The sequence below is a fragment of the Galeopterus variegatus genome, unplaced genomic scaffold, assembly GCF_000696425.1.
Source record: "Galeopterus variegatus unplaced genomic scaffold, G_variegatus-3.0.2 Scaffold2145, whole genome shotgun sequence".
NCBI classification, from domain to species: domain Eukaryota; kingdom Metazoa; phylum Chordata; class Mammalia; order Dermoptera; family Cynocephalidae; genus Galeopterus; species Galeopterus variegatus.
The window spans coordinates 20,404-42,845 of record NW_007728256.1 but is presented as its reverse complement, the minus strand read 5'-3'; the positions used below and the strand labels follow the sequence as shown (position 1 = coordinate 42,845).

The following is a 22,442-nucleotide window of genomic DNA, read 5'->3' as shown; positions in this document are numbered from 1 at the left end:
GGGGTCCTTGATTCAGCCGAGAGTGTGGCGACGGGATGCTGCGGCCCGAGCACCTCGCCAGGCTACGTTCTCCTGCAGCGGCCCCGGGAGGCTGGCCATGTCGGTCGGCGGCTCGCCAGCCCAGCTGCAGAGTGCGATTACCTGGGAGCTTTTAGAAATCCCGAGGCTCGGTCGCATCCTCGACCATCCCCATTAGACTCTCCGGGGTGATTCTAAGCCGCAGCCAGGGTGGAGAGCTGGTCTGGGTCCTTGCTGTGAAGTGCTCCTGAAACCAAGGTCTCCCTGCCCCGCAGGCACCAGTTGTTCTGCAGACTCACGCTGCGGCACATCAACAAGTCCCCAGAGCACGTGCTGCGGCATACTCAGGGTCGGCGGTACCAGACAGCTCTGCGGAAATGTGAGTCTCTGCGGGGGCCTCTATCGGAGCATGCCTGCCCTCCCCCAGCACGAGAGCGCCCCTTGAAGGCAGAAGGGGTGCCTCGGTCATTCTTCATCCTTGCCTGGTCCTGGCACAGCGAGGAGAGGGGCGATGGCCCCCGACCGTTGGAGCTTCCAGTGCAGAGCCGGAAGCATGCGCAGAAGTAGCTGCGTGCTGCCATAAGTGGCAGGGGCTAACAGTGAGCGACGTGAGAGGCAACAGGTCTGGAGGACAGGCAGCAAGGCGCTGGGCCGGGAGGCTCTGAGGACGGCCTGGGCCAGCGCGCAGGGCGGGGCTGGACCAGACCACAGAGGGACTTGGAGGCCATGGCCAGGAGCACTGCAGGGGAGGCGCTGAGGGTTAAGGCTGAGGCTGGCATGAACAGTTTGCGTGGTCAGAGCAGATTGGGAGGGATCTGGCTGCGGTCATCCAGGTGAAGAGGAAAAGAGGGGGACAGGCTTTGCCTGTTTCGTGGATAGAATCAGATTAGGGGAGTGAGGGAGAGGAAGGAAAAAGTTTACTGAGTCCAAGTTTTGGGCTCGAAAACTAGCAGGGGGGATGGTATCGTTAGGATGGGAGAGCAGGGCTGGTGGGTTAGCTCACCTGGGCGAGTGTGGGGCTGATGACACCAAGGTCAAGGGTTCGGATCCCCCTACCAGCAGCCATCAAAAAAAAGACAGCTGTGTGTGTGAACAACAGGTTTTTGGATGAGAATTAAAAATTTCTATGAAAATTTTAAATTTGCGGTGCATTAGGTGAGAGTTTACAGAGAAGGGAGGGCCACGCACGAGCACCAAGGAGCCCCAGGGAGGGGGAGGGGGGTGAGGATGTGAGATTTGACAACATGGAGGCCCCTGGTGACCTTGACAAAAGCACTTGAGGTGTGGTGGGGACAGAGCCTGGCCCTGGACAGAGAGGACTTTCTGGAGTGTAGATATAGGGAGGTAGAGGAAAGCAGGCAGAGGCCAAAGCGCGTGAGGTGTGAAGGGGCTTCAGGGAGGGTGGGAGAGCAGACAGAGGGCTCTGTGGGCTCAGGAGCCTGTAAGGAGCTACACCCACCTCCATCCTGCCCTAGGCAGGGGCAGATTTGTCCACTCCCCAGTGAGCATGAGCATGGAAGGCAGAGAATTCAGGACACAGGTTTTTCAAGCAGGAGAGCTGGCCCTGTGCATGAGGGCTGCCAGCCTGAGGCTTAGTGTCTCCGTGGACATCAGAAGTCAGGGCCCAGCAGGCTTGTCCACCCCATGAGGCATGATGGCAAGAATTGGGGGGACCGTGGGAGCCAGTGTCCCCCCTTGGGAGGGAGCTGTGTTGTACTGGTGAGCTCCAGCAGCTCCCCTTGCTACGTGAGGGGATGGTGGTGAACCCAGTGAGGTCCTTCCTTGGAAGCCTTGTCCCACCTTCCCACTCCAAGCCACGGGGTACAGGAGTCAGCAGCCAGCTTCCACTGAGCCCCGCCTTCTAGGCCTGGCTGCATTTGAGAGGCTGTACCAGCCTTCCTGGGGCATAGCTTCCTTTGTGCCTGCTCAGCACCCTCCTGGCCACCACTTCCTGTAGTCTGGCTGGATCTACCATGGGTGGCCAGGCCCAGTACACTTGTACCACCCTCTTGGCTCTCGGCCCCGGCCCAACCCCCCCCCCCCCCCACGGGGTACAGGAGTCAGCAGCCAGCTTCCACTGAGCCCCGCCTTCTAGGCCTGGCTGCATTTGAGAGGCTGTACCAGCCTTCCTGGGGCATAGCTTCCTTTGTGCCTGCTCAGCACCCTCCTGGCCACCACTTCCTGTAGTCTGGCTGGATCTACCATGGGTGGCCAGGCCCAGTACACTTGTACCACCCTCTTGGCTCTCGGCCCCGGCCCAACCCCCCCCCCTCCCTCCATGCCTGGTGGGAACTGAGCTGAGGTGTCTACCTGCCACCACTGCTGTGATTTTGATCCAGCAGGGTGGGTATGGGGCCCTAGCAGTTCGCAGCCCCCACAGGTTAGCTCTGTGACCAGAGGACTATGGGAGGGACATGGAGAGTAGCAGGTGTGTGCTGGCTTGTCTCCTAGATGAAGAATGTCAGAAGCAAGGCGTGGAGTACGTCCCTGCCTGCCTGCTGCACAGGAGGAGGCGGCGCGAAGACCCGATGGACAGCGATGGGCCGCCTTACTCCAAAGAAGCCTTCTGGGAGCCCGCATCCAGTGATGAGGGAGCCCTGAGCGATGACAGCATGACAGACCTGTACCCACGTAAGTGGGAGCTGGCTTTGGCCTGTGTCGCTCCCTCCCACTGGATGTTCTCCTACAGTCCTGGGCCCTGGCAGCCCCTCTCACCCTTACTTCCCCTGCACAGAAGGGGGTGAAATTTATCTGGTATGAGCCTCAGCCAGATCCCTCTGTTCTTTACAGCTGAGCTATTCACCAGCAAGCAGCTGGGAGGGACTGAGAAAGGGGACAGCAGTGATGATTTTTTGATGGACGAAGAGGACAAGAAGCCAAGGCCCCAGAGAGAGAAGGGCGCTGGGGACAGAAAGGAGATGAAAGCAGACCGGGAGCTGGTCCGTAAGCGTGGGGAGGTGAGCCATCACCTCAGACTGCTGGTGTGGTGTGGCTTCCTCTAGCGATGGTTTCCAGTTTCTTCTTATAAAAAAACCCACTTGTTTTGCAAATGAAATCCCAAGCTAACAATTTGTAAGTAAAATGGGAGCCTAAGCTGCTGTGTTTGGGGGGGTGGGGGGGAGCGTGTACCTCACAGAAGCCGCGGTCGGCTCCACAGAGCAGGCTCCAGACCTCTGGTCTGAGAGGACGCCTGCCCCCAGCCCCCAGTACGAGCTGTGGGTTATTTGGCCTTGCTCCTGCAGCACAGGAACCCAGAGGAAGGGACTTGATTACTAGACACCACTTGTGCCTTGTGACTGGAGCAGGAAGGAAGATTCCTGCCCCTGTGGTGGACAGGCAGGATTGGGGGTAGAAGGGACGTGCGGCACTTGCTTGTGGAGCGCTGCCTCATCCAGCAGCTGTAAAGGGAGCCCTGGGTGGGGACACCGATGTGGGCATTTCCACCTAGACCCTTCTCTGTGCGGGAGCTGGGGGATCAGAAGGGCTCCGTAACCAGAATTCTCTGTTTATGCCACAGAAGCAGTTGGGCTCGTTGAAAAAGAAGTTCAAGAGTCATCACCACAAGCCTAAAAGTTTCAGTTCTTTCAAACAGTCAGGTTAATAAAAGATGTCTGAGAAAGCACGTCTTGGAAACCTTCAAAAAAGCCTTCAGGTGTTTCCCTCTGTTCTTCTTTGGGCTGCCATGTGTCCTCCGAACTGTGGGGTGTCCCTGGTGTCTTCTCCACCCACTCATTCTTGTCTCAGGACACTTGCTACCCCCTAAGACAGGGCCGAGAGGATCTGTTCATACAGCGGGGTCCTGTCCCCCACACCCAGGAAGCAGCAGGGACTCCGAGAGAAGAGTTCTCTCTGGATGGGGCTTCTGAGGAGCCTCCAGCAAAGCCTAAAGGAGCAGCTGAACTCACTGCAGCATCCTGAGGAGAGCCTGGCCAGACCCCTGCCCAGGCGGGGCAGCACCACAGGAGCACACTGCATACAACCAATGCCACTGTTTATTTTGATGTGTTTCCAAAAATCAAAACGTTTTCAAGACAACTAAGGTATAAGGTACAGCATAAAATGAGATTTATACCTATTTCTCAAATAAAGCGAAAAATTTTTTTGGAAATTGTTTTGCCATAAACCAACTGGTATATCCTAATTTTCCTCTCCTCCCAGCAAAGGCATCTCCTGCTGTCCCGAGCACTAGTCCACTCAGAGCCAGAGGGGACAGGAATGACCACTAGGATCGAGGCTGCCGCTTTTAGAGAACTGGTGTGAACTATGCACTTAGTCTCGTGCGATCAACCCCACTTTCCACAAACCAGCAACAGTGGCCACAGAGAAACTGACTTGGCCGAGTGTCATTTGTCATTGACTGTGTTAATGGGGGCAAGTGTGGGCTAAGAGACAGCCCCACTGAGGTGATGTTAAAAACTGCCCTTTATGTAGTGAGCGTCTGTCTGAGTGATCTCAAGGAGGAAAGAACCCTGTGTCTTGAAGCCATGCTTATAAACACTAGGGGAGGATGTAAAAATGCCTTGGGACGTGAGATGGGTGCTGAAAGGTGCACTGACACTCCCCTTGGGGCAGGTGGGTCCAGGCTGCAGGGGGAGGCTTCCCAGAGCACTGGGAAGCGGGCCTCACCCCTCCTTGTGGGGAAGGTGAGCATGGAAACTGGGTCAAGACTGACCTTCTGCAGCCCCAGGGACAGACCTCAGTCCCGCACAACCCAGCTGACCGTGCCAGGGAGGATGGACCCCAAGAAAGCCCTCACTCCAAGTGTGGGGTGCACTGCTGCCTCCCCTCAGGGGATCATGCTGTGTATCCAGCCTGGTCCAGTCTGTCCCCAGCAGCATCTGGGCCCAGAGAGAGGTGTTCTGATGGCCCCTGTGGCATTCACTACCTTGCAGATGAGCAGAACAGCAGCAATAACTGGATCCCCCTTCCCCGCAAAAAGAAACATAGGATAAGGCAGTGTTAGAAAACTTTAAATACAGGATTAAGATCACATCCGTAAGGCATCACAAACTGTAAAAAGTAATTTTGGCTGCATTCAGCATAGCAAACTGACAAAATCTGAGCAGCAGCCTCAGGGAAGTGGGGAGGGGCTGCCCGACGGTGAGCGCAGCATGGGGTACGTGGGCAAGTGGAGGCTTGTGGTCCAGACCGTGCTCTGTGGAAAGGTCAAGTGTGAGGTAACTGGGCTGACAGCATGTCCTGTCGCTGCTCTGCCCAGGGTGGCCAGGCCTGTCCTGCGAGTGGTGTCCTCGCCAGCACTACCTCTGCCATGCTCTGGGTGGCTGGGAGCTCTCTGAGGGCCAATAGCCCTTCAGTCCCTACCTTGAGGAAATACAGCTCCCAGGGCATTTCCCAATTAAAAAACCTTTGCTCCAATCCCAGCGGATTTTCTGCTTAATGACCTTTACCATAAAGAGCAGCTTTAGTCATCTTCTAATACTGTGTCAGTCTTTGGGTTCTGGGTTTCTCTAAATGTTTTCACCGTTCCTATAAAGTACTACAATGCACAGGCAGAAACGATGTTGAAGCCATGGGTACCATTTTAAAATGGAGTTTAACTGTGATGTTCGGGTCATCCAAAATCATTTAGTAGTTTGAACTAAAATCATAAAAAATAAGAGGGAGACTGCTTTGAATGAAATACAAATGTGTCTGCTCACAGTACAGCTTGAAGGCTCACTCCCCGCTATCCCCCCCAAAATAGGACTGAGAGGCCACAATCGACCAGGCTGTTCACTCCAAACACCTTGGCGTGGGGAGGCTGCTCACCTCTAGGCAGGCCAGCATGGAATAGCTGGATACCAGATTGTGGTTCCAGAGCTGATTTAGCCATCAATTTTCAGGTGCCTTTGCAAATAAAGTTCTCAAAACATCTGTGCCTTTGCCAGGGGAGGGGAAGGAGAGGATACAGAAATGCTGGCAGTTTTGTTGGACCCACCCTGAGCCGGTCCTCCGCAGCCACGGCTCTTGGCCGGGTAGGGCAGGGCTGCTGCTGTTACCACTCCTTCTTCTTCTCGTCCATGGAGACACCCCCAGGGCCCAGGGCCACCACCAGAAGCAAACCTCCGATCACTGACATGGTCTGGAAGAAGTCGTATTTCAGGAAGTCATGCATGGGCTTGTAGACTGGAATGGTCCAGAAGGCATTGAAGTACACGTTGATGGCAAACAGCCAGACGACAAGAGTCAAAGCAGCCAGCTTGGTTTTAAAACCAATGGCCACCAAAATCATCAGAGCTGTGCCCACAATGTTCTGGACAACCTGCACAGATTGAGAGAGAAGAAATTCAAAATAAACGTGGGGAGGAAAGATGTGTTTTATAAAAAAAGAAGTTCCAGCTGCCCTGTGTCATTGAAGTATCTGTGCCAGGTTGATGTAACTACTGCTAAGAGATGGCAGCTGAAAAACCAAGCATTACAAGTGGGCAGAGAAAGCTAAGGGCTGGCTGGCTGCTCAGTCGGTTAGAGCAGGATGTCATAACACCAGGGTCAAGGGTTCGGGTCTCGGATCCTTTTACTGGCCAGCACTGGCTGCTCAGTCGGTTAGAGCAGGATGTCATAACACCAGGGTCAAGGGTTCGGGTCTCGGATCCTTTTACTGGCCAGCAAAAGTGAGGGGTGGGGGGATGGGGGGCGGAAGCAGGAAATAAAGCAGCTACTTGGAAGAGTGAGATCTGGGGAAGACGAAAAAAGTCTCCAATCAGCAACAGACAGATTTGCCAAGACAAGCTCCAGTACTGGTCCGGTGCATCTCTATGACCAGACCCCCAAGTCTTTTTAACTGCCCAGCCATCCCAGCAGAAGCACTCTCTTCTCTCCCCACAGTGCCAGGAGCCCTTCCTGGGCACCTTGTCTGCCCAGGGCCCTCGGCCAGTTCTAGAGTTGTGCTCTGTGAGCTCCTGGAGGACCCTGCCCCTGACACCTGGCATACCATGTGAAAAGTACTTGGCGAGGGCATGAACAGCGACAAAGGAAAGAAAAGTGAGAGGAGCCTGCATAGATCCTGGCCCACAGCCTGGAGGGTGCATGCATGGGCAGGCACCAGGATCCTCCAGTGAGGTCAGGGAGACTCCAGACGATCAGCTGGAAAGGCAGTTTCTTGGCACACAAGAAATTGACAGGTTTTTGTCTGTTTTAGTGGGATCAAGAAGGTTGCTTCCTTTCAGCTAACTCCAGTGGCTCTCCTGGGCTACGCCCAGCACACAACCAGGCAAGAGCAGGCAGGGAAGGGGAGGGGCAGCACTTTCTAGAAGGGCAGGAAACCAGACCCATTTAAGCAAGCAGGAATACTTACAGAGAAGAAGCTGGCGTCAAAGTGCAGGAGGGTCATGAACATCAGAACCAGCAAGACCCTGCCTCCGAGCTGCATGTACTGTTTGGGGGAGCTCTCGCGCATGGTGGGGACGCCCGCAAACATGCTCTTCCCTTCGGAGCGGGACTCCGCCAAGAGCAACAACAAGCCGCCTCCCAGGGCCAGGTTCCTGAGGAATAGAAACGCCGCCAGAGCAAAAGCTCGTCAGGCACCTGGTCTGAGCATCGGCCTGATGGAAGGAGGTCCTGGCATGAGTGCGGGAAGGGCCCTTGCTGCCCTCTCTCCACCCTGGGTCGTCTGCTGAGCAGGGCCAGGCAGGCAAGAGTGCGCAGGACCACTGGCTCTGGAGTTAAACCAATGTAAAATCTCATGTAACTAGGCAGTGACAGGCTACCCGAACACATGTGGAACGAAGTCCTAGTCTTGGCCTCCCTGCTGGGTCCCTGTGAGCAAGTGTCCCTCAGTCCCCACACTGTGAAATAAGGGGTCAGAGGAGATGATTCTCTCCACTTTTCCAGGGGCTCTGGGTAGGGGAAAGGCTTTGCCGTGTCCACTGTAGAATCTGTTTCTCAGAGGTCCAGTTCAGACCCAAAGCTTTCCCCAGCCCACAGACACTGAGTTTAGAGAGATGAGGAGCACGCTAACTTGCCATCCCGCACACATACCTCATCAGAAACTTCAAGTCCCACAGAATGCTGTAGGCAATCGTCTGAGGGGAGCAAAGAGAGAGAGAGGACCTGAGTCTCAGCATTTTCTAACAAATTTCTACAGGATTATAACAGCATGAGGCAGTTTTTCCAATGTGAGAATATAAAATACACGAAGCCATTTTAGGTCACCGAGGACAGATCCAAGTTGAAATATCTGGCTGGGTAGTTCTCAGAGTGTGGTGGTGGCCCCGGATCTGTTCAGCAAGCACCGTTTAATCATCAGAGCTGTGCCCGTGACCTTCTGAAGACCATGGTGGTTCTGAGGCCACCGATCTGGATTAGCATTATGTTCTGAGCAATTCGCTCTGAACAGCTAAGTGTCCTTTTTATGAGGTAGAATGATAACAAGATGGTGTCTTGGCTGCAGCTATCCTCAGGGTTGATCCTTTGCCACAGGAATCTCAGGAAAGTGGCAAAAGATGCCCAGTTTCCAAAGCCAGCACCTCCTGGGGGGGACAACCTCTACAGCCCTGCCTGGCTGTCTGGTTCTCCTGAGCATGCAATGAGGAAAATCTAGCAATTTCCCCAGAAGAGAAAAGGCGTTCCAGGCCATCAGAGACATGCAGAGGGCTGAAAGGGAGTGACGCTTAACCCTCAGGATGCCTTTTCAGAAGCTCTGCTCCACCAGAGCAAAAAGTGAGTCCCCACCCTGCACCCATGCTCCTGCAGCGCTGTGACTCCACAGTGAGCCCCGCCCCCACACCCATGCGCCTACAGTGCCTTGACTCCACAGTCAAGCTCCTGCAGTGCTGTGAACTTCATAGTGAGCCGCCACCCTGTGCCCCATGTACCTGCAGTGCTATGATTCCAAACAGCCCAAAGCAGGCGTATTGTACGAAGTTTCTGCTCAACACCAGGATACAGCCAGCTGGAAAGGAGAAGGGCAAGAGTCAGGGAAACTGCAGGTAGGTCCCGGGCAAGGAGGCAGTGTTGCAGTGCACTGCCACCCCACCTGGCCCTCTGGTCCAGCTGCAGCCAAACTACCAACCCACGCAAAAAGCAACTTCTGGGAGAATTAATGATAGGCAAGGACCATACACAACAAGTTAATTGGACTTTACTTATCAAAAACACTAGTCTAGAAAGTGGATCCCTTGCTATAATAAAGAATGGGACTGGCCAGTTAGCTCAGTTGGTTAGACTGCAGCCTTATAATACTAAGGTCGTGGATTTGGATCTTTGTACTGGACAGCCAGAAAAAAAAGGAAGGGGCCATTTCCCAGTGTTAGCTGTCCACTGGAGCAGGCAATTAACTGCTCCACTCCAGAGGGCTCCGGGTAGGTGGGAAGTGTGAGTCCCTTTCTAGCCCCATAGTGTACAAAGGAGGGAGGGACAGCCTGTCAAGAGCAGACTAATAGTCTGAAGCCAACATGAACTTCATTCTGGCCTAATGCTCTCCCTTCTCCATTTACCTAAATCCTATTTCTCCTTTCTAGACACCCTGGCCTTTGATTGCCTTAGGATCTCTTTGGTCCACCCACACCAGTCTCCAGTGTCTCCTGCTTTGGGCACTTAACAGAGACTAGGTGACATTTCTTTAGCAAGCCCCAAAGCAATGGGCCCAGGCCTAGAGTCAGAGCATCCAGCCAAATGCTCACAGAACTGAACTCTCTGGCCTGGCACACCTGCACTGGAGAGGAGGGATGAGGGAGAACACACTACTGTCTCCCATTCGCTAATGAGCACAGAGCAGGAAGCCCTGATGCAACTTCCCCTCCCTGCAGAGCCACTCACTCAGCTGTCCCAGCAAGTTGAGGAACACGAAGGAGGAGGCCAGCAGGTAGCCGCAGCTCCAAGTGGTGTCGATGTAGTCACGCTGCTCGCTCCACTGGAGCCACATGCGGATGCCATCCTCCAAGAAGGTGCTGATCAGGCAGAGGCGTGCCACGTGGGGGAGGTACTGCTTTGTGACTCGGAGGAACTGCAGGGCCACAGAAACCCAAGGGTGAGGCGGCTGTCATGGGGAACGCCGGACCACAGCCAGGCTTGGGCAGTGGGTGCCTGGGTAGCAAGGCAGTAAAGACAAGCAGAAACTGCAGAAGATAAGAGCTCCTGTCAGCCCCACAGCCTCCCCAGGAGAGACCTGGGGACTCTGCACCTGCTCCCAAGCACTATCCTGTAGGGCTGGACACACACGACAACCCAAGCATCAGTCCCAGAGATGAATGACTCGGCACTGGGCCAATCTGCACAGACTCCACAGGGCAACGGCCCTGACACTCTTCTGCTATGACTTTCCCCATCACCTCGGCAGGCCTCACCTAGGTGGCAGCCACTGTCATCAAAGGTGGAAATGCCACAAGTTACACAGCTTCTGTCTTCAGGCAAGGGCATTAGCAAGTTAGAGTGACACATCTGAAAAGCCTCAGAGACTGCCTGGTCCAGGGTTTCTCCCACTGGCACTGCCAGCACCTGGGCTGGGCCATTCTCTACTGTGGGGCTGTCCCGTGCACGGCAGGAAGTTTAGCAGCATCCCTGGCTTCTACCACGAGATGCTATTAACAGATCCCCCACCACACTGTGGCAACAAAATGCTTCCCACCATTGCCACATCTCCCTATGGCTCTAGTGCATCCCCTCAGGTTACAAAGGAGCACACTAAGCCCAGAGGGGAGAAGGTTCGCCCGGCCGTGCTGAACTGATGTGCAATACTGAGGCTTGACCTTCCAGTCTCCTCAGCCATGCTGGAAACTCCTCCAGACAGAACAAAGGTCCACTTAGGTGACAGCCAGAGTCCCAGTCCTACAGGGCCACACGATCAACCCAACAGGAAGGTCACATGTATATAGTTATTCAAAATCTCCAGAGCAGCAGGAGGACACCCTGGGCTCTGGAGAGCACGTGCATGCCGTTACAGATTGCAGCCGGCATTCCCAGCCCAGACAAAGCTCCCCTCTGGAAAGCTCAAGGTCCAGCTTGGGCAAGTGTGTGTGCCCCAACTGTGAGTACAATGTGAAACTGCTGTGGCTGATGGCTAGAAGGATCTGGGATTTTTTTTTTTAAAACCCATGTAACCCAAAGCAAATTAAAAACACACTAACAAGGGCCGGCCCGTGGCTCACTTGGGAGACTGTGGTGCTGGTAACACCAAGGCCGCGGGTTCAGATCCCTGTACACTGATGGCCAGTTAGCTCACTTGGGAGAGCGTAGTGCTGACAACACCAAGTCAAAGGTTAAGATCCCCTTACTGGTCATCTTTTTAAAAAATTAATTAATAAATAAATTTAAAAAAAACAACACACTAACAAATGGGATAGATGGTGGCTTCAACAGCGATGAAATGCAGGTGTGCAAAATCATTGGCAAACGTCACAGGGAATGACACATTTATAACTTCCTTCTGTCCTTTGTGAGTTATGCCATTTATGATGGCTTGATTAGGACACCCCTGTGCACTGTGGAAGGCCAGGTGCAAATGTCACACAGGTCTACCCAGGCACTTTTCTCCTGCACCCGTTCAAAACAAATTGAAAGAAATCTATGATAACACGGGAGGTCTTCAGGGGAAAGAACAGGGGACCCACCCACAGGATGACATGTCAGTGAGAGTCTAAAGGGCACAGGTGAGTTGGACCCCTCACCAGGACAGTCGAGTGAATGTCAGCTCACAGGCCTCTGAGGGCTGGTTAAACCTAGTGTTGGAAAAAATGAAGATATATTTATAAGAGTGTTTCTTAATTTTCAACATCTGAAAAAGTTTTTAGACACTACTGAAGCTGCCAGAGTCAGTTAATGAATGCCTGGGTGTTCAGATGAACCTGTGGCCTGTCAAGGGGAGCCTGGCTGGGCAGCCCCGCAGATGCTCCACGTGCGGCGGGGAGAGCAGGAAGAGGTCGCAAAACCAGGCGGCCCACAGTGTCAATTCCACGCACACTTACTCAGCCTTGACCCCCACTGAAGTGATGGCAGACATCAGAGTGACAGCAGACACCCAGAGAATCAATCAGCTGGGCATGGAAGATGAAGTACAGGCTGCAACTGAGGTTCTGTGTTCTCGTCTTGCCCTGATGCCAACCAGCCGGTGTACTGCATGACCACACACAAGCCTGGTTACTTTGCTGGGGGTCTCTGCTATCCTCCTACTAAGTGGACAGCAGGTGGATCAATGGTTGCTAAGATTCTTTCCAGCTTTAAAAGTCTAAAAATCTATAAGCAGAGGACACAAGGCAGGGAGAAAGACCTTGTTTTAAAAATAAGAGGTCTCAGAGCTCTTGCAAAAAAAAAGAAAGAAGGAAAGAAAAGCAGAGGTCCCAATACTCCTGTTTGAGTTTTTGAGCCCATTCAGAGGATGAACACAAGATGCCCATGTGGCATAACATAAACATGCTCACATCAAATCAGGAGGGGCTGGGACAGGTGGTGCCACACACTCTCCCAGGTCCTGCATGATGGCCCTGATGCTTTTGAAATGCCCAGCAACGGTGTAATCACCCATATTATATGGGAGAGAGAACAGAATACCACCCCGCTCCCAGTTTAGCATGGCTCTTATGTAATGACCTTTCATCGTGGTCCAGCTAAGAAGCCTGGCACTGACACAGGCCCTCACCTCGTCTAAACCTGGGGAAAAGCAACCGCTAGCAAGGAAGAGTTCAACAAGAGCTGAGCAGACCTCTCAAAGAGATGGCGCCATGGCAGGACTCCCAAGAGGGGAGGTGTGGACACTAAGGGCAGCAGAGAGGCAGGTTATGAGCGGTGCCGACTTGCTTCCAAAATGAGAGTGGTGAGGGGCCGGCCCGTGGCTCACTTGGGAGTGTGGTGCTGACAACACCTAGGCCACGGGTTCGGATCCCTATATAGGTATGACCGGTTAGCTCACTGGGAGAGCGTGGTGCTGACAACACCAAGTCAAGGGTTACAATCCCCTTACCGGTCATCTTTTGTAAAAAAAAAATATATTTTTTTGTCCTTTTTCAGACTGACGGCACCGCGCTCAGCCAGTGAGCGCTGTGAGCGCACCGGGTCATCCCTATATAGGATCCGAACCCGCAGCGGGAGTGCTGCTGTGCTCCCAGCGCCGCACTCTCTCAAGTGTGCCACGGGCTCGGCCCGTAAAAAATTTAAAAAAATAAAAAATAAATAAATAAAAACAAAATGAGAGCGGTGCCCCTCTTGCTGATGTGTGCCGTGCTTACCAGAAAGAAGTGACAAGCCTTGGCCCTCAGGCTGCGGTCCCACCCACCCCAAGCCAAGGGCCCTCCTTTAACAGGCTCATTTGCTGTGAGCACAGCCCACGAGGCTGAGACAGAGTTCACAAGCCTCCTTGATGAGTCTGCTACTTTTTCTTCTCTTTTTCCCCCTACCCACTATACCGATGAGGATCAGTCTGCTACTTTTAATTTGAGCGTCTGGGTCAAGAGAATTAAAGAGCAAAAAGGAGAGTGGTGGAGGGATAGCCAACTCGCACCTCCCTTCCCTGCGCAAACACAGCAAGGAGACAGAACCACTCTTCGCTTTGGGTAAAAGAGGGCAAAATGCACATACTATGCTCTGAACTGAGCATATCGATTGCTTGGCAGCTCTGATTTTCAAAGGCAAGCATGGTCTCGATTCAAGGTGGTTTTGTAAGTCAGGCTGATGCAAAGCCTCTTCTAAACCAGCCACCCTCTAATAAGCATGTTTGGAATGAACACGGAGGAAAAAGCCACATTTAGTAACAAGACCAGACCCAATTTTTACCTTATTCCCTACACACATGTTGGTCACAACTGTCCAGACGGCCACTGGACCCATGTCATGCCACTCTTGAAAGCGTCCCCAAACCAGTGTCCCCTCAGCACAGCAGGGAAGAGCCTGACTCCAGCAGGACAGGCAGCACTGCAAGCTGACAACAGCCCCTGCAGGCGTCCGCCACACAGTGGCGCAGCCGTGTGCGCACTGTGAAAATGTCACCCTTGTGAGAGAACTGTGACAGGAGAGCCGAAGTGGACAGTGACCTGAGAGCTCACGAGAAGAGGAGGCGACACAGCGGTTCAGCCCATGGGCAGGCATCTCCTCAGGAAGCTCACAGTCAAGCAGGGGAGGGCTCATGAGCGGCAATAGTGTCCAAGCAACTTAAGAAACATGGGGAGCTGAGATTTATCTAAAAGGCGTTACTATTCAGAGGGCTGAGGGGGATTTTAGAATTGTAATTACACCCAGCCTGAGACCTGACTCTGCGGAAATACAGTGATCGTTACCGCACCGGCGCCGGCAGCATGACACAGAGAAACCGACCTCTGTGTCTAGGATGGAAAGGAGCTGAGGACAGCGCACGCAGGTCCTGCTCTACAATGGCTCTGAGAAAGACGGCGGCTCAGGCTTCCCTGTTCGCCAATGGCTGGGGCTGCCCTACTTCCCGGCCAGATGAAGGCCACACGCCCTAGAACACAGGAGCCTGTAGCAGAGTCACTTACCCACATCAGGCTGGGCCAGGGCTGGCGCCAGAGCCCGGTGACACCACGCCTTCCCAGCAAGTGTCCCCGAGTGCTGCTCTGTGGGTTCCTGCTGCACCCCGTGGTGCAGAAGTTGTCACCTGGACCTAAGCTGGAGGGGACAGCGTGGCTTCCTTGACTAAAACTCTGTGAGATAAAAAGCCTGACTGGAGGAAAGGCAGACAGAGGCCCCCGCGGAGGGGAAAGGACCATGCGTCATCTTCCGGGAGCAGCCCGCTAACCACAGTCTCCCCTGCTCCTCTACCCCACTCCCCCAGGGGGGCTGTTTTTTAACCTCCTGCTAAAGTCGGTGAGCTGAGAGCAAGCCTCTCCTCTCTCCCTCCACTCTGCACCCCTTTACGGCACAGGAACAAGAGGGAAAGGCTCAGAGAGCCCACAGCTGTCGCCAGAACCCTACCCACACCAGATGGCAAGCTACACAATGCAAACCAGGAGCCTACTACCGCCCATGTGCTACATGTGGGGTGCAGGTGTTGTCAGGACTATCCTTGCTACCCAAAGCTTCAGCAAAGGCCAAGGCCAGCTCCTAGTTCACAGGACTAGCTCTGCCACCCATAAGGACAGGTACACATACCAATGGCCACACTGGAGACTAAGTCCCCATGCAGCTTTTCTGTCACTCTGGAATGAGCCATTGTGCAAATCCATTAAGTGCTAATATTCCTGTTTATTGGTATAAATGTGCTTGGAAACTACATTATGCAGATTGTCTAACAGGCAATGAATAGCAGCTGCAGGGAACAAATATTTTGGACTGCTGAGTGCATTAGAGTTTCTGGTGGCTTCCAAATGCCCAGCTCCTGCATAGAGCACGTCTCAGCAGTTTCTCCACGGCCTGGCTTCCTGGGAGCAAGAGGACACTGTCCGTGGCTGCCAAGGCCAACCCAAGGTACTTGATGCCAGAGGCAGAGAGACAAGAGATGCGGCTCAGGAGAAGCCTGCCAACAGAAACGAGCCAGCCCACTTCTCCCCACAGACCAGTCCCTGCAGGCCAGAAGGAAAGGTCACAGCACCGCCAGGCAGTGAGGAACCCAGCCTTTGGGTAACGAGATGAGGATTCAAACTCCAACCTCACTGCGACCCAGTGCAGACCGTGGCACACCTCCCTCTGCTCACCTGAAGGTGGAGCGCAATGGCCTGGCCTGGTTAAAGGTTCCATACTGCTGTCATAACTATGCGAGGACTCTTGGGCCTGGGGACAAAGCTCGTTTAATCCTCACTCTGAGGCCCAGCTTTCTGGTCAAATCCTGTCACTACATTTTTGCTTTTGTTTTTTAAAGACAAGGTTAGAAAAAATGGGTGTGTCACATTACCCGATCAGTGGTTTTGATGATGATTCCCCACTGTCTTCAAATTAGATGATTTTTGTTTTAACAACCTGGACTCTCAGCACCTTCATTATTGGCAGCTTTGTTTTAAATACTATGTGGATAAATGTTAAAGACAAAAGTGCCACCCCGACTTAAGTCAGATCTTGCGCACGGGAAGTTGCATTTGACTTTGTGCACTGTTACCTGCCCATGTCCTCCTGTGCCACGCCTGCCTATGGCAGAAGAGGGTCCTGACTTTAGTTCTGAAGAGCACGGGAGTTGCTGCCCTCTTGAGCCACCCTGCTGCCACACTGTCACCACCCAGGTGGACTCCAACACTCATCAACTGACAAAAGAGCCTGCACTGTGGGACAGACACAGCCTGCATCCACCTTGGTTTTTATGCAGCATGCCCTTTCCCCTTGATTTGTGCCAGAAGAGGAACACCAGGCACCTGCAGCATGCTGTACAGGGCCCTACCCTGGCTTTTCCTCCAGGGCTGTGGCCGCAGGCACGTTCAGGAGCCTGAGCAGGACTTGCTTTCCCCTCAAGGCCTTTCCAGTAGATTCTGCGTCTTTCATTTAAAACAAAACAAAAAGTGGAGAAAAAGAAGAAAGGATTATGTAAAGAAATTCTGAACTTTTTTTTTCCAGGAGAGTCTATCATTTGATAGTTGGTGGCAGCTTGACTGAAGACATTTTATCTAGATTTGGTTAGGAAATTCACTTGCAAAACCAGGGTTTTCTAGACAGAAGAGCGAGTGGATACAGCCCTCACACCTCCCTCGGCTACAGGGAGCCATCTTCTTAAGGGAGTTGCTACTTGGGAAATAAAACTGGGTCACTAAGAATTATGTCAATGAAAACTTATAAATGAAAAAGGCCAACCTGATTCTTGAGAGCTTCCAATATAAATTGTTTTTGCAAGGGATACAATTTTTAGTTGTCTTTAAAAATAAAATCAAGACCTTAGTAAAAACTATTTCTTCAAGTTGATATACTTTGCCCTCCGAACTGGTTTTAAAATATCAGTTCACAGGAAACTAGCGCCAGAACCCAAGGGTGAGGATACACTAGAGTCACCCCCTTGAGCGCAGCGATGGGGAGCTCGCTCCCCGACAACGGACCAGAAGATGCTCACTCATTTTTTTTTAAACCCCCCCCCCCCCACACACACCTTCCAATAAGTCTAGGCCTCAGAGTTTGATTACTCAATTACCATCCCCATAAAAATTAAAAACGTAACCATCACTACTTATAACTCTGGCAAAGCCACAAACACTAAGTGAACCAAGGAATGAGTGGCAGGTGGGCCAGGAAGGGATCTGCCTGCAGGGATGCGGCTGCTCACTGGTAAACATGAGGGATACTTCTGGAAGGCAAACCCCTAAGCAGTCACCCCCATCATCTCTTTGCCAAGCTCAATCAAAAACGAAGGTGGGAAGGAAGCTCCGTCCCTTTAGTGCTCCAGGACCTGGTCCTGTCCACCCAGCTCTGGGAAGCTTTTAACCATCACTCAACCGCCTGTTCGGAGGGCTTCCCTGTTGCCCAGAACGCCACCTGTACACTCTGGAAGGGAAAAGGAGACAGGGCGCGAGGCCTCCCCTCCTCCCGGGTCTGTGTACAGACACCCGTCCACTCCAGCCCAGGGCAGAGTCCAGCCGGGGAGGGAGAGGTACGCAAAGGGCCAGAGGGACCCCAAGAGTCCGGCACACCTGGGGAGAACAGGAAGACGGGGCCGTTGGCGTCCTGGGGTCGGGGGCTCTCCAGGTGCCCCCTGCTCCTGCTCGGGGTCGGAGCTGCCCACGCCGCCTCCTAAGGGTGCCGCCCCGCAGTTCCCAGTGGAGAGACCGCTGCCCCACCGTGAGCCAGACCGGCCGACGGCCCCACACCCCGCAGCGCCCCTCCCGGGACCCCGGCCGGGCCGCGCGGGGGCGCCCGCCCAGACAGCCCCGCACGCCGCGGGAGGGGCGCGTAATAACTTCGTATAGCATACATTATACGAAGTTATACGACAGGCCTCTGAGGGCTGGTTAAACCTAGTGTTGGAAAAAATGAAGATATATTTATAAGAGTGTTTCTTAATTTTCAACATCTGAAAAAGTTTTTAGACACTACTGAAGCTGCCAGAGTCAGTTAATGAATGCCTGGGTGTTCAGATGAACCTGTGGCCTGTCAAGGGGAGCCTGGCTGGGCAGCCCCGCAGATGCTCCACGTGCGGCGGGGAGAGCAGGAAGAGGTCGCAAAACCAGGCGGCCCACAGTGTCAATTCCACGCACACTTACTCAGCCTTGACCCCCACTGAAGTGATGGCAGACATCAGAGTGACAGCAGACACCCAGAGAATCAATCAGCTGGGCATGGAAGATGAAGTACAGGCTGCAACTGAGGTTCTGTGTTCTCGTCTTGCCCTGATGCCAACCAGCCGGTGTACTGCATGACCACAGACAAGCCTGGTTACTTTGCTGGGGGTCTCTGCTATCCTCCTACTAAGTGGACAGCAGGTGGATCAATGGTTGCTAAGATTCTTTCCAGCTTTAAAAGTCTAAAAATCTATAAGCAGAGACGCTGGGCTGAGGGTGGTCGGGGACCGCACGTTCGTCCCCGGGTGAAGGGGACCGGGCGGGACGTGCTCCCCGGACGCGGTCGCCACTGAGCGTGCTCCGTCGGGGGTCAGACCGCAGGTGCCCGGCGGAGGGAGAGCCAGGCCGGGCGTCGTCCCTGGAGATACTATGGAAAAGTACCAGGTGCCGAGTGGTGCCTGCGGGAGGCGGGGGGAGCCTGGGAACACCCGGCGCCCTGCGGGGATGACGGTCACAGGGGGCCTCTGTCAGCCTCCAGCTCGCGGGCTGACCCGGCCACCCCCAAAGGTGATCTTTATTCGGCTGTCCAGCCCTGAGTGACAGGAGCTCGTCCGTCCTCCTCGCCCGCGGGGCCGTGTGCGTGGTCCACGGAGACGGGAGGACACCCGGAGCATCCAGACTACACAGTCAGGGGCCCCCAGTCCCCTAAAAGCACCCCTTCAGCCTGGGTCCGTGAAAATGGTAGACCCCTGAAAAATTCACGAAACACAAAAGGAAAGCTGCAGAAAAAAATGAATGTTTAATTAAACGCTTCTATACATATGTGAACTTTATTGAATGTTAGATTCAGTATTTGCAAAAATTTCATTAATCTGAGAACCATGTGTAGGTTTTCCTCACTTGGGGAGAATTCTCTTTGGGAGGGCCACAGGGAGGTAGCCAGTGATAAAGCAGATGAGTTTCTGGTGGCCAGAGAATTTTTAAAGTAAAGTTACTTTTTAGGAAAAAAAAAAAAGACTTGCTCTGAGATACGGGTGCATTTTATTTGCTGCCCAACAGGGCCTAGGCCTGAGTCTTACACCAGCCCTGTTCTCAGGCCCCACCCTCTGGAAAATGTCTTGGCACCCAGCAATCCCATCACCCCCGCACCCCCACCCCTTTGCCGTTGGCCTCCGCACAGGTTCTGGAGTCAGACCCAGGAGTTCTAATCCAACCCAGGCGGTCTGGCTGACTTGTGCCATAGCTTCAGGCAAGGGCCTAGCTCCCTTTGCCTCAGTTTCCTCCACTGTAAACGTGGAGATAGCAACAGTGCCGACTGCACAGGGTGGTTGTAAAGTGCTTGGCACCAAATGGCTGTGACTGTGATGGCACCAATCACAGGACCGGTTACTTTCTTGTTTGGATGCAAAGTTTGGAGGTGGATACTAGAAGGTGGAATTGGAGGGGTCTACAGAGAGTGCATACAGCCTTTGCCCCAGGGAAGTGCTGCTCATGGATCCCTCGCTGGCCCTCGCTGCAGGCTGGGAAAGCGGCATTGGGCTGTAGAAAGAACTCCAGAATTGGCCCCAAAGAGATGGGGTTGGTTCCACCATTGAAGGGCTTCTCAGTCTTCTTGGGCCATTTCCTCTACTGCAAAATGGTGAGGAGACATTTGCTCTGCCAGCCTGATGGGAAGTTAGAAGGACCAGAAAAGGCATTGGAGTTGGGCGCTCTTTGGAAAGCGAGTAGCTATGTCTTTCCTGAAAGCCTGCCTTTTCCTGGTAGGTTTTGCACCAGCTGAATCCTGGGGCCTTGGGGGTGAACCTGGTGGTGGAGGAAACAGAAACCAAAGTGAAGCACGTGATAAAGCAGGTAAGAGGACAGCTGGTGGCAACCGTTGTGGGGTGGCTCTGTGGCTGTAGTTTCCCAAACACAAGCTCGTCATCCCCACATTAGAGAAAGGCTTCCTGATGTGACAGGCCAGCTCCTCCCCACCGGCAGTCATGGATGCAAATCTGGTTGGGGTAGCATGCACCTCCCCAGGCTTCCCAACGCACTCGGCCCTCTTACCTCACAGGGGAGGAACGCTAGTTTTTACTCCAGCAACACTGCTGCCACCTACCATTTACTTGCGGCATGCTGCGTGCCAGGTCCCAATTCGTCTCCTGTCAACCCTACAAAGTAGGGACTATGACCTCAATCTTACAGCCAAAGGCAGTGAAGTTCAGGGCACCTCCAGACTAGCCAAGGTCACACAGTTTCCAAGAGGATTTGAACTCAGGCCACCTCTCTGGGGGACACAGGGCTTCTCAGTGAGGGGTCACCAGTTTTACCAAAAGGGAGCCAGGCCCAGAGAGGGTAGGGACTGTCCCAAGGTGACACAGGGCTAAGAGCAGGACACTGGGCCCTGGGCCCTTCCACCACACTCCTCTCCAGGGCTAGCACAGCAGGGCGGGGTGCAGGCCTGTGGGGCATACCCCTTTGTGTGTCCAAGACAGGGAGTTCTGATAATCGGAGCAGCTAGAGGAAGAGAGCTGCTGTAAGGGCCCCTGGTGCACCCTTCTCTCTGGGGTGGTGGCAAGGACACAGTGGGACCACGGGTGACCATGCAGGTGGAGGAGTCTCGTAGCAGCCAGGCCTGGAGTCCTTGCCTGCCTCCTGCCAGCTGTGTGGTCAGGTCCCTTGTCTCACGGGCCAGTGGGGCAGGGTGGCTGACTGCCTTTTGGGCAATTAAGGAGCTTTTAAGAAAGCCAGCCAATTCTTTCTAAATAAAAATTGGGGGACGGGGGTGTAAGTAGGACTTTGTGTATCTTTTCCAGTCTTTTTTCTAAGCATTTATAAACTTTTTTGTTTGCAAGAATAGTATTGTTGAAGTTGATAACATACTTTTTCCCACTTGATATATTGCGAACATCGCCTCGTGTCACTAACACAGCTTCCTCCTCTCTGGGGCTGGCAACTGTGTGGCCTCCCATCTTGCTGATGAGCTGTAATTGGACCCACCCCATCCCCTCATGCAAGATGAGCATTTGGCTTGCTCTCAATTTTTCACTATGTATAAACCACTCTGATAAACATCCTTATAGTTAATTTTTTTGAGCATCCATGGTTTTCTTAGGAAAAGATTTCTAGGAGTGGGATTTCTGGGTCAAATGACATGACATTTTTAAGGTTTTTTTTTTTTTTTAAAGATGACCGGTAAGGGGATCTTAACCCTTGACTTGGTGTTGTCAGCACCACGCTCAGCCAGTGAGCGAACCGGCCATCCCTATATGGGATCCGAACCTGGGGCCTTGGTGTTATCAGCACCACACTCTCCCAAGTGAGCCACGGGCCAGCCCGACATTTTTAAGGTTTTCAAGTATGTTTTGGCTGACTGCACCTACTCATAAGCTCCCTGGGACAGGAGGAATGGAAGACAGGTGGACTCACTCAGTGTCTTTGTCTTGGACTTCGGGGGACAGTGTCACTGGCAGCTCACATCTTTGCATAGATCTGGAAACAATTCACTAACTTTACATTATGGTCTGTGATCACCCAGTACAGGGAACCTACATTTGAAAGTCTTGTGAGCAAAATTTGTGGGTAAGGACCTGGTTTTAGATCCAGTGATAGTACACATACATAACTGGAATCTCTGCCACCAAGTATGTTGCAGACTCAAAGCTCTGTGCCGCCCTTACCATGCATCCCCCGCCACCTCCATCCAGAGAGGGTGGAAGGAAAGAGATGGACTGTGGACATGCAGTCATGGAGGCAGCCTTCCCAGTGTGGGTAAGGAAAGAAGTGGCAAGAGTGATGCTCTACCAGCTAGAGAAGAGCTGCTTGGCTCTGGGACCAACACACTATTTTCTTCCCTGCTATTAAGATGGTCTGGAAACAGATCCTCTGCTGATTCCTTGGAGTTTATATTATGTTATCCTAAATTTATCCTTGTAACAGGAGCAAAGATGTTCTCATTTACTCAAAATATTTTTAGATCCCTGCCTTAGGAACATCTCCAGGCCTCATCTGGTGTCATGTGGTGGGGGCATGAATAGTGGGAGCCTGGTACCCGCAGAGAAAGATGGTGGTGGTGGTAATGATGATGGTGACAATGTTGATTGTGGAGGTGGTGATGATGTTAATGATGGTGGTGATGATGATGGTGGTGATGATAGTGATGGTGATGAGGATGGTGATGGTGGGGATGATGAGGATGGTGGTGGTGATGATGATGGTGATGATGATGGTGGTGATGATGAGGATGGTGGTGATGATGATGGTGATGGTGTTGATGATGAGGATGGTGATGATGATGATGGTGATGATGATGATGGTGATGATGATGAGGATGATGATGATGATGGTGATGATGATGAGGATGATGATGATGAT

The 22,442-nt window shown here is 53.1% G+C and overlaps 3 protein-coding genes across 3 annotated transcripts in view; 2 read left to right on the top strand and 1 right to left on the bottom strand.

The window, feature by feature from the left end:
- The window catches only part of SURF2 (surfeit 2), a 5,190-nt gene extending 1,064 nt beyond the window's left edge, over nt 1-4,126 (top strand). Inside the window, exons 2-6 of the mRNA XM_008580682.1 lie at nt 17-131; nt 261-397; nt 2,470-2,649; nt 2,809-2,975; nt 3,536-4,126. Of these exons, the coding sequence (XP_008578904.1) occupies nt 17-131; nt 261-397; nt 2,470-2,649; nt 2,809-2,975; nt 3,536-3,619 (683 nt within the window). The 3' untranslated portion in view covers nt 3,620-4,126. The remainder of the gene's footprint in view (nt 1-16; nt 132-260; nt 398-2,469; nt 2,650-2,808; nt 2,976-3,535) is intronic.
- Nucleotides 3,993-14,446, bottom strand: SURF4 (surfeit 4). Its single transcript, XM_008580669.1, has 6 exons — nt 14,436-14,446; nt 9,775-9,961; nt 8,832-8,908; nt 7,996-8,039; nt 7,313-7,499; nt 3,993-6,280 (listed from the first exon to the last, which is right to left on the bottom strand). The coding sequence occupies exons 1-6, from the start codon at nt 14,439-14,441 to the stop codon at nt 6,014-6,016; spliced, it is 768 nt and encodes a 255-aa protein (XP_008578891.1). The 5' UTR covers nt 14,442-14,446; the 3' UTR covers nt 3,993-6,013.
- A 3,646-nt stretch (nt 14,447-18,092) lies between these two features.
- The window catches only part of STKLD1 (serine/threonine kinase-like domain containing 1), a gene marked incomplete at its 3' end in the record, with an annotated part of 19,743 nt that continues 15,393 nt past the window's right edge, over nt 18,093-22,442 (top strand). Inside the window, 4 exon segments of the mRNA XM_008580681.1 lie at nt 18,093-18,213; nt 18,398-18,501; nt 18,504-18,530; nt 19,851-19,937. Coding sequence (XP_008578903.1) covers nt 18,093-18,213; nt 18,398-18,501; nt 18,504-18,530; nt 19,851-19,937 — 339 coding nt within the window.

Coding starts and splice junctions, on each gene's coding strand:
- SURF4 (XM_008580669.1), bottom strand. Junction 8,040..8,831: donor TTGGAATCATAGCACTGCAG/GTACATGGGGCA, acceptor TGCTCCCCTCAG/ACGATTGCCTACAGCATTCT. Junction 7,500..7,995: donor GACTTGAAGTTTCTGATGAG/GTATGTGTGCGG, acceptor TCTATTCCTCAG/GAACCTGGCCCTGGGAGGCG.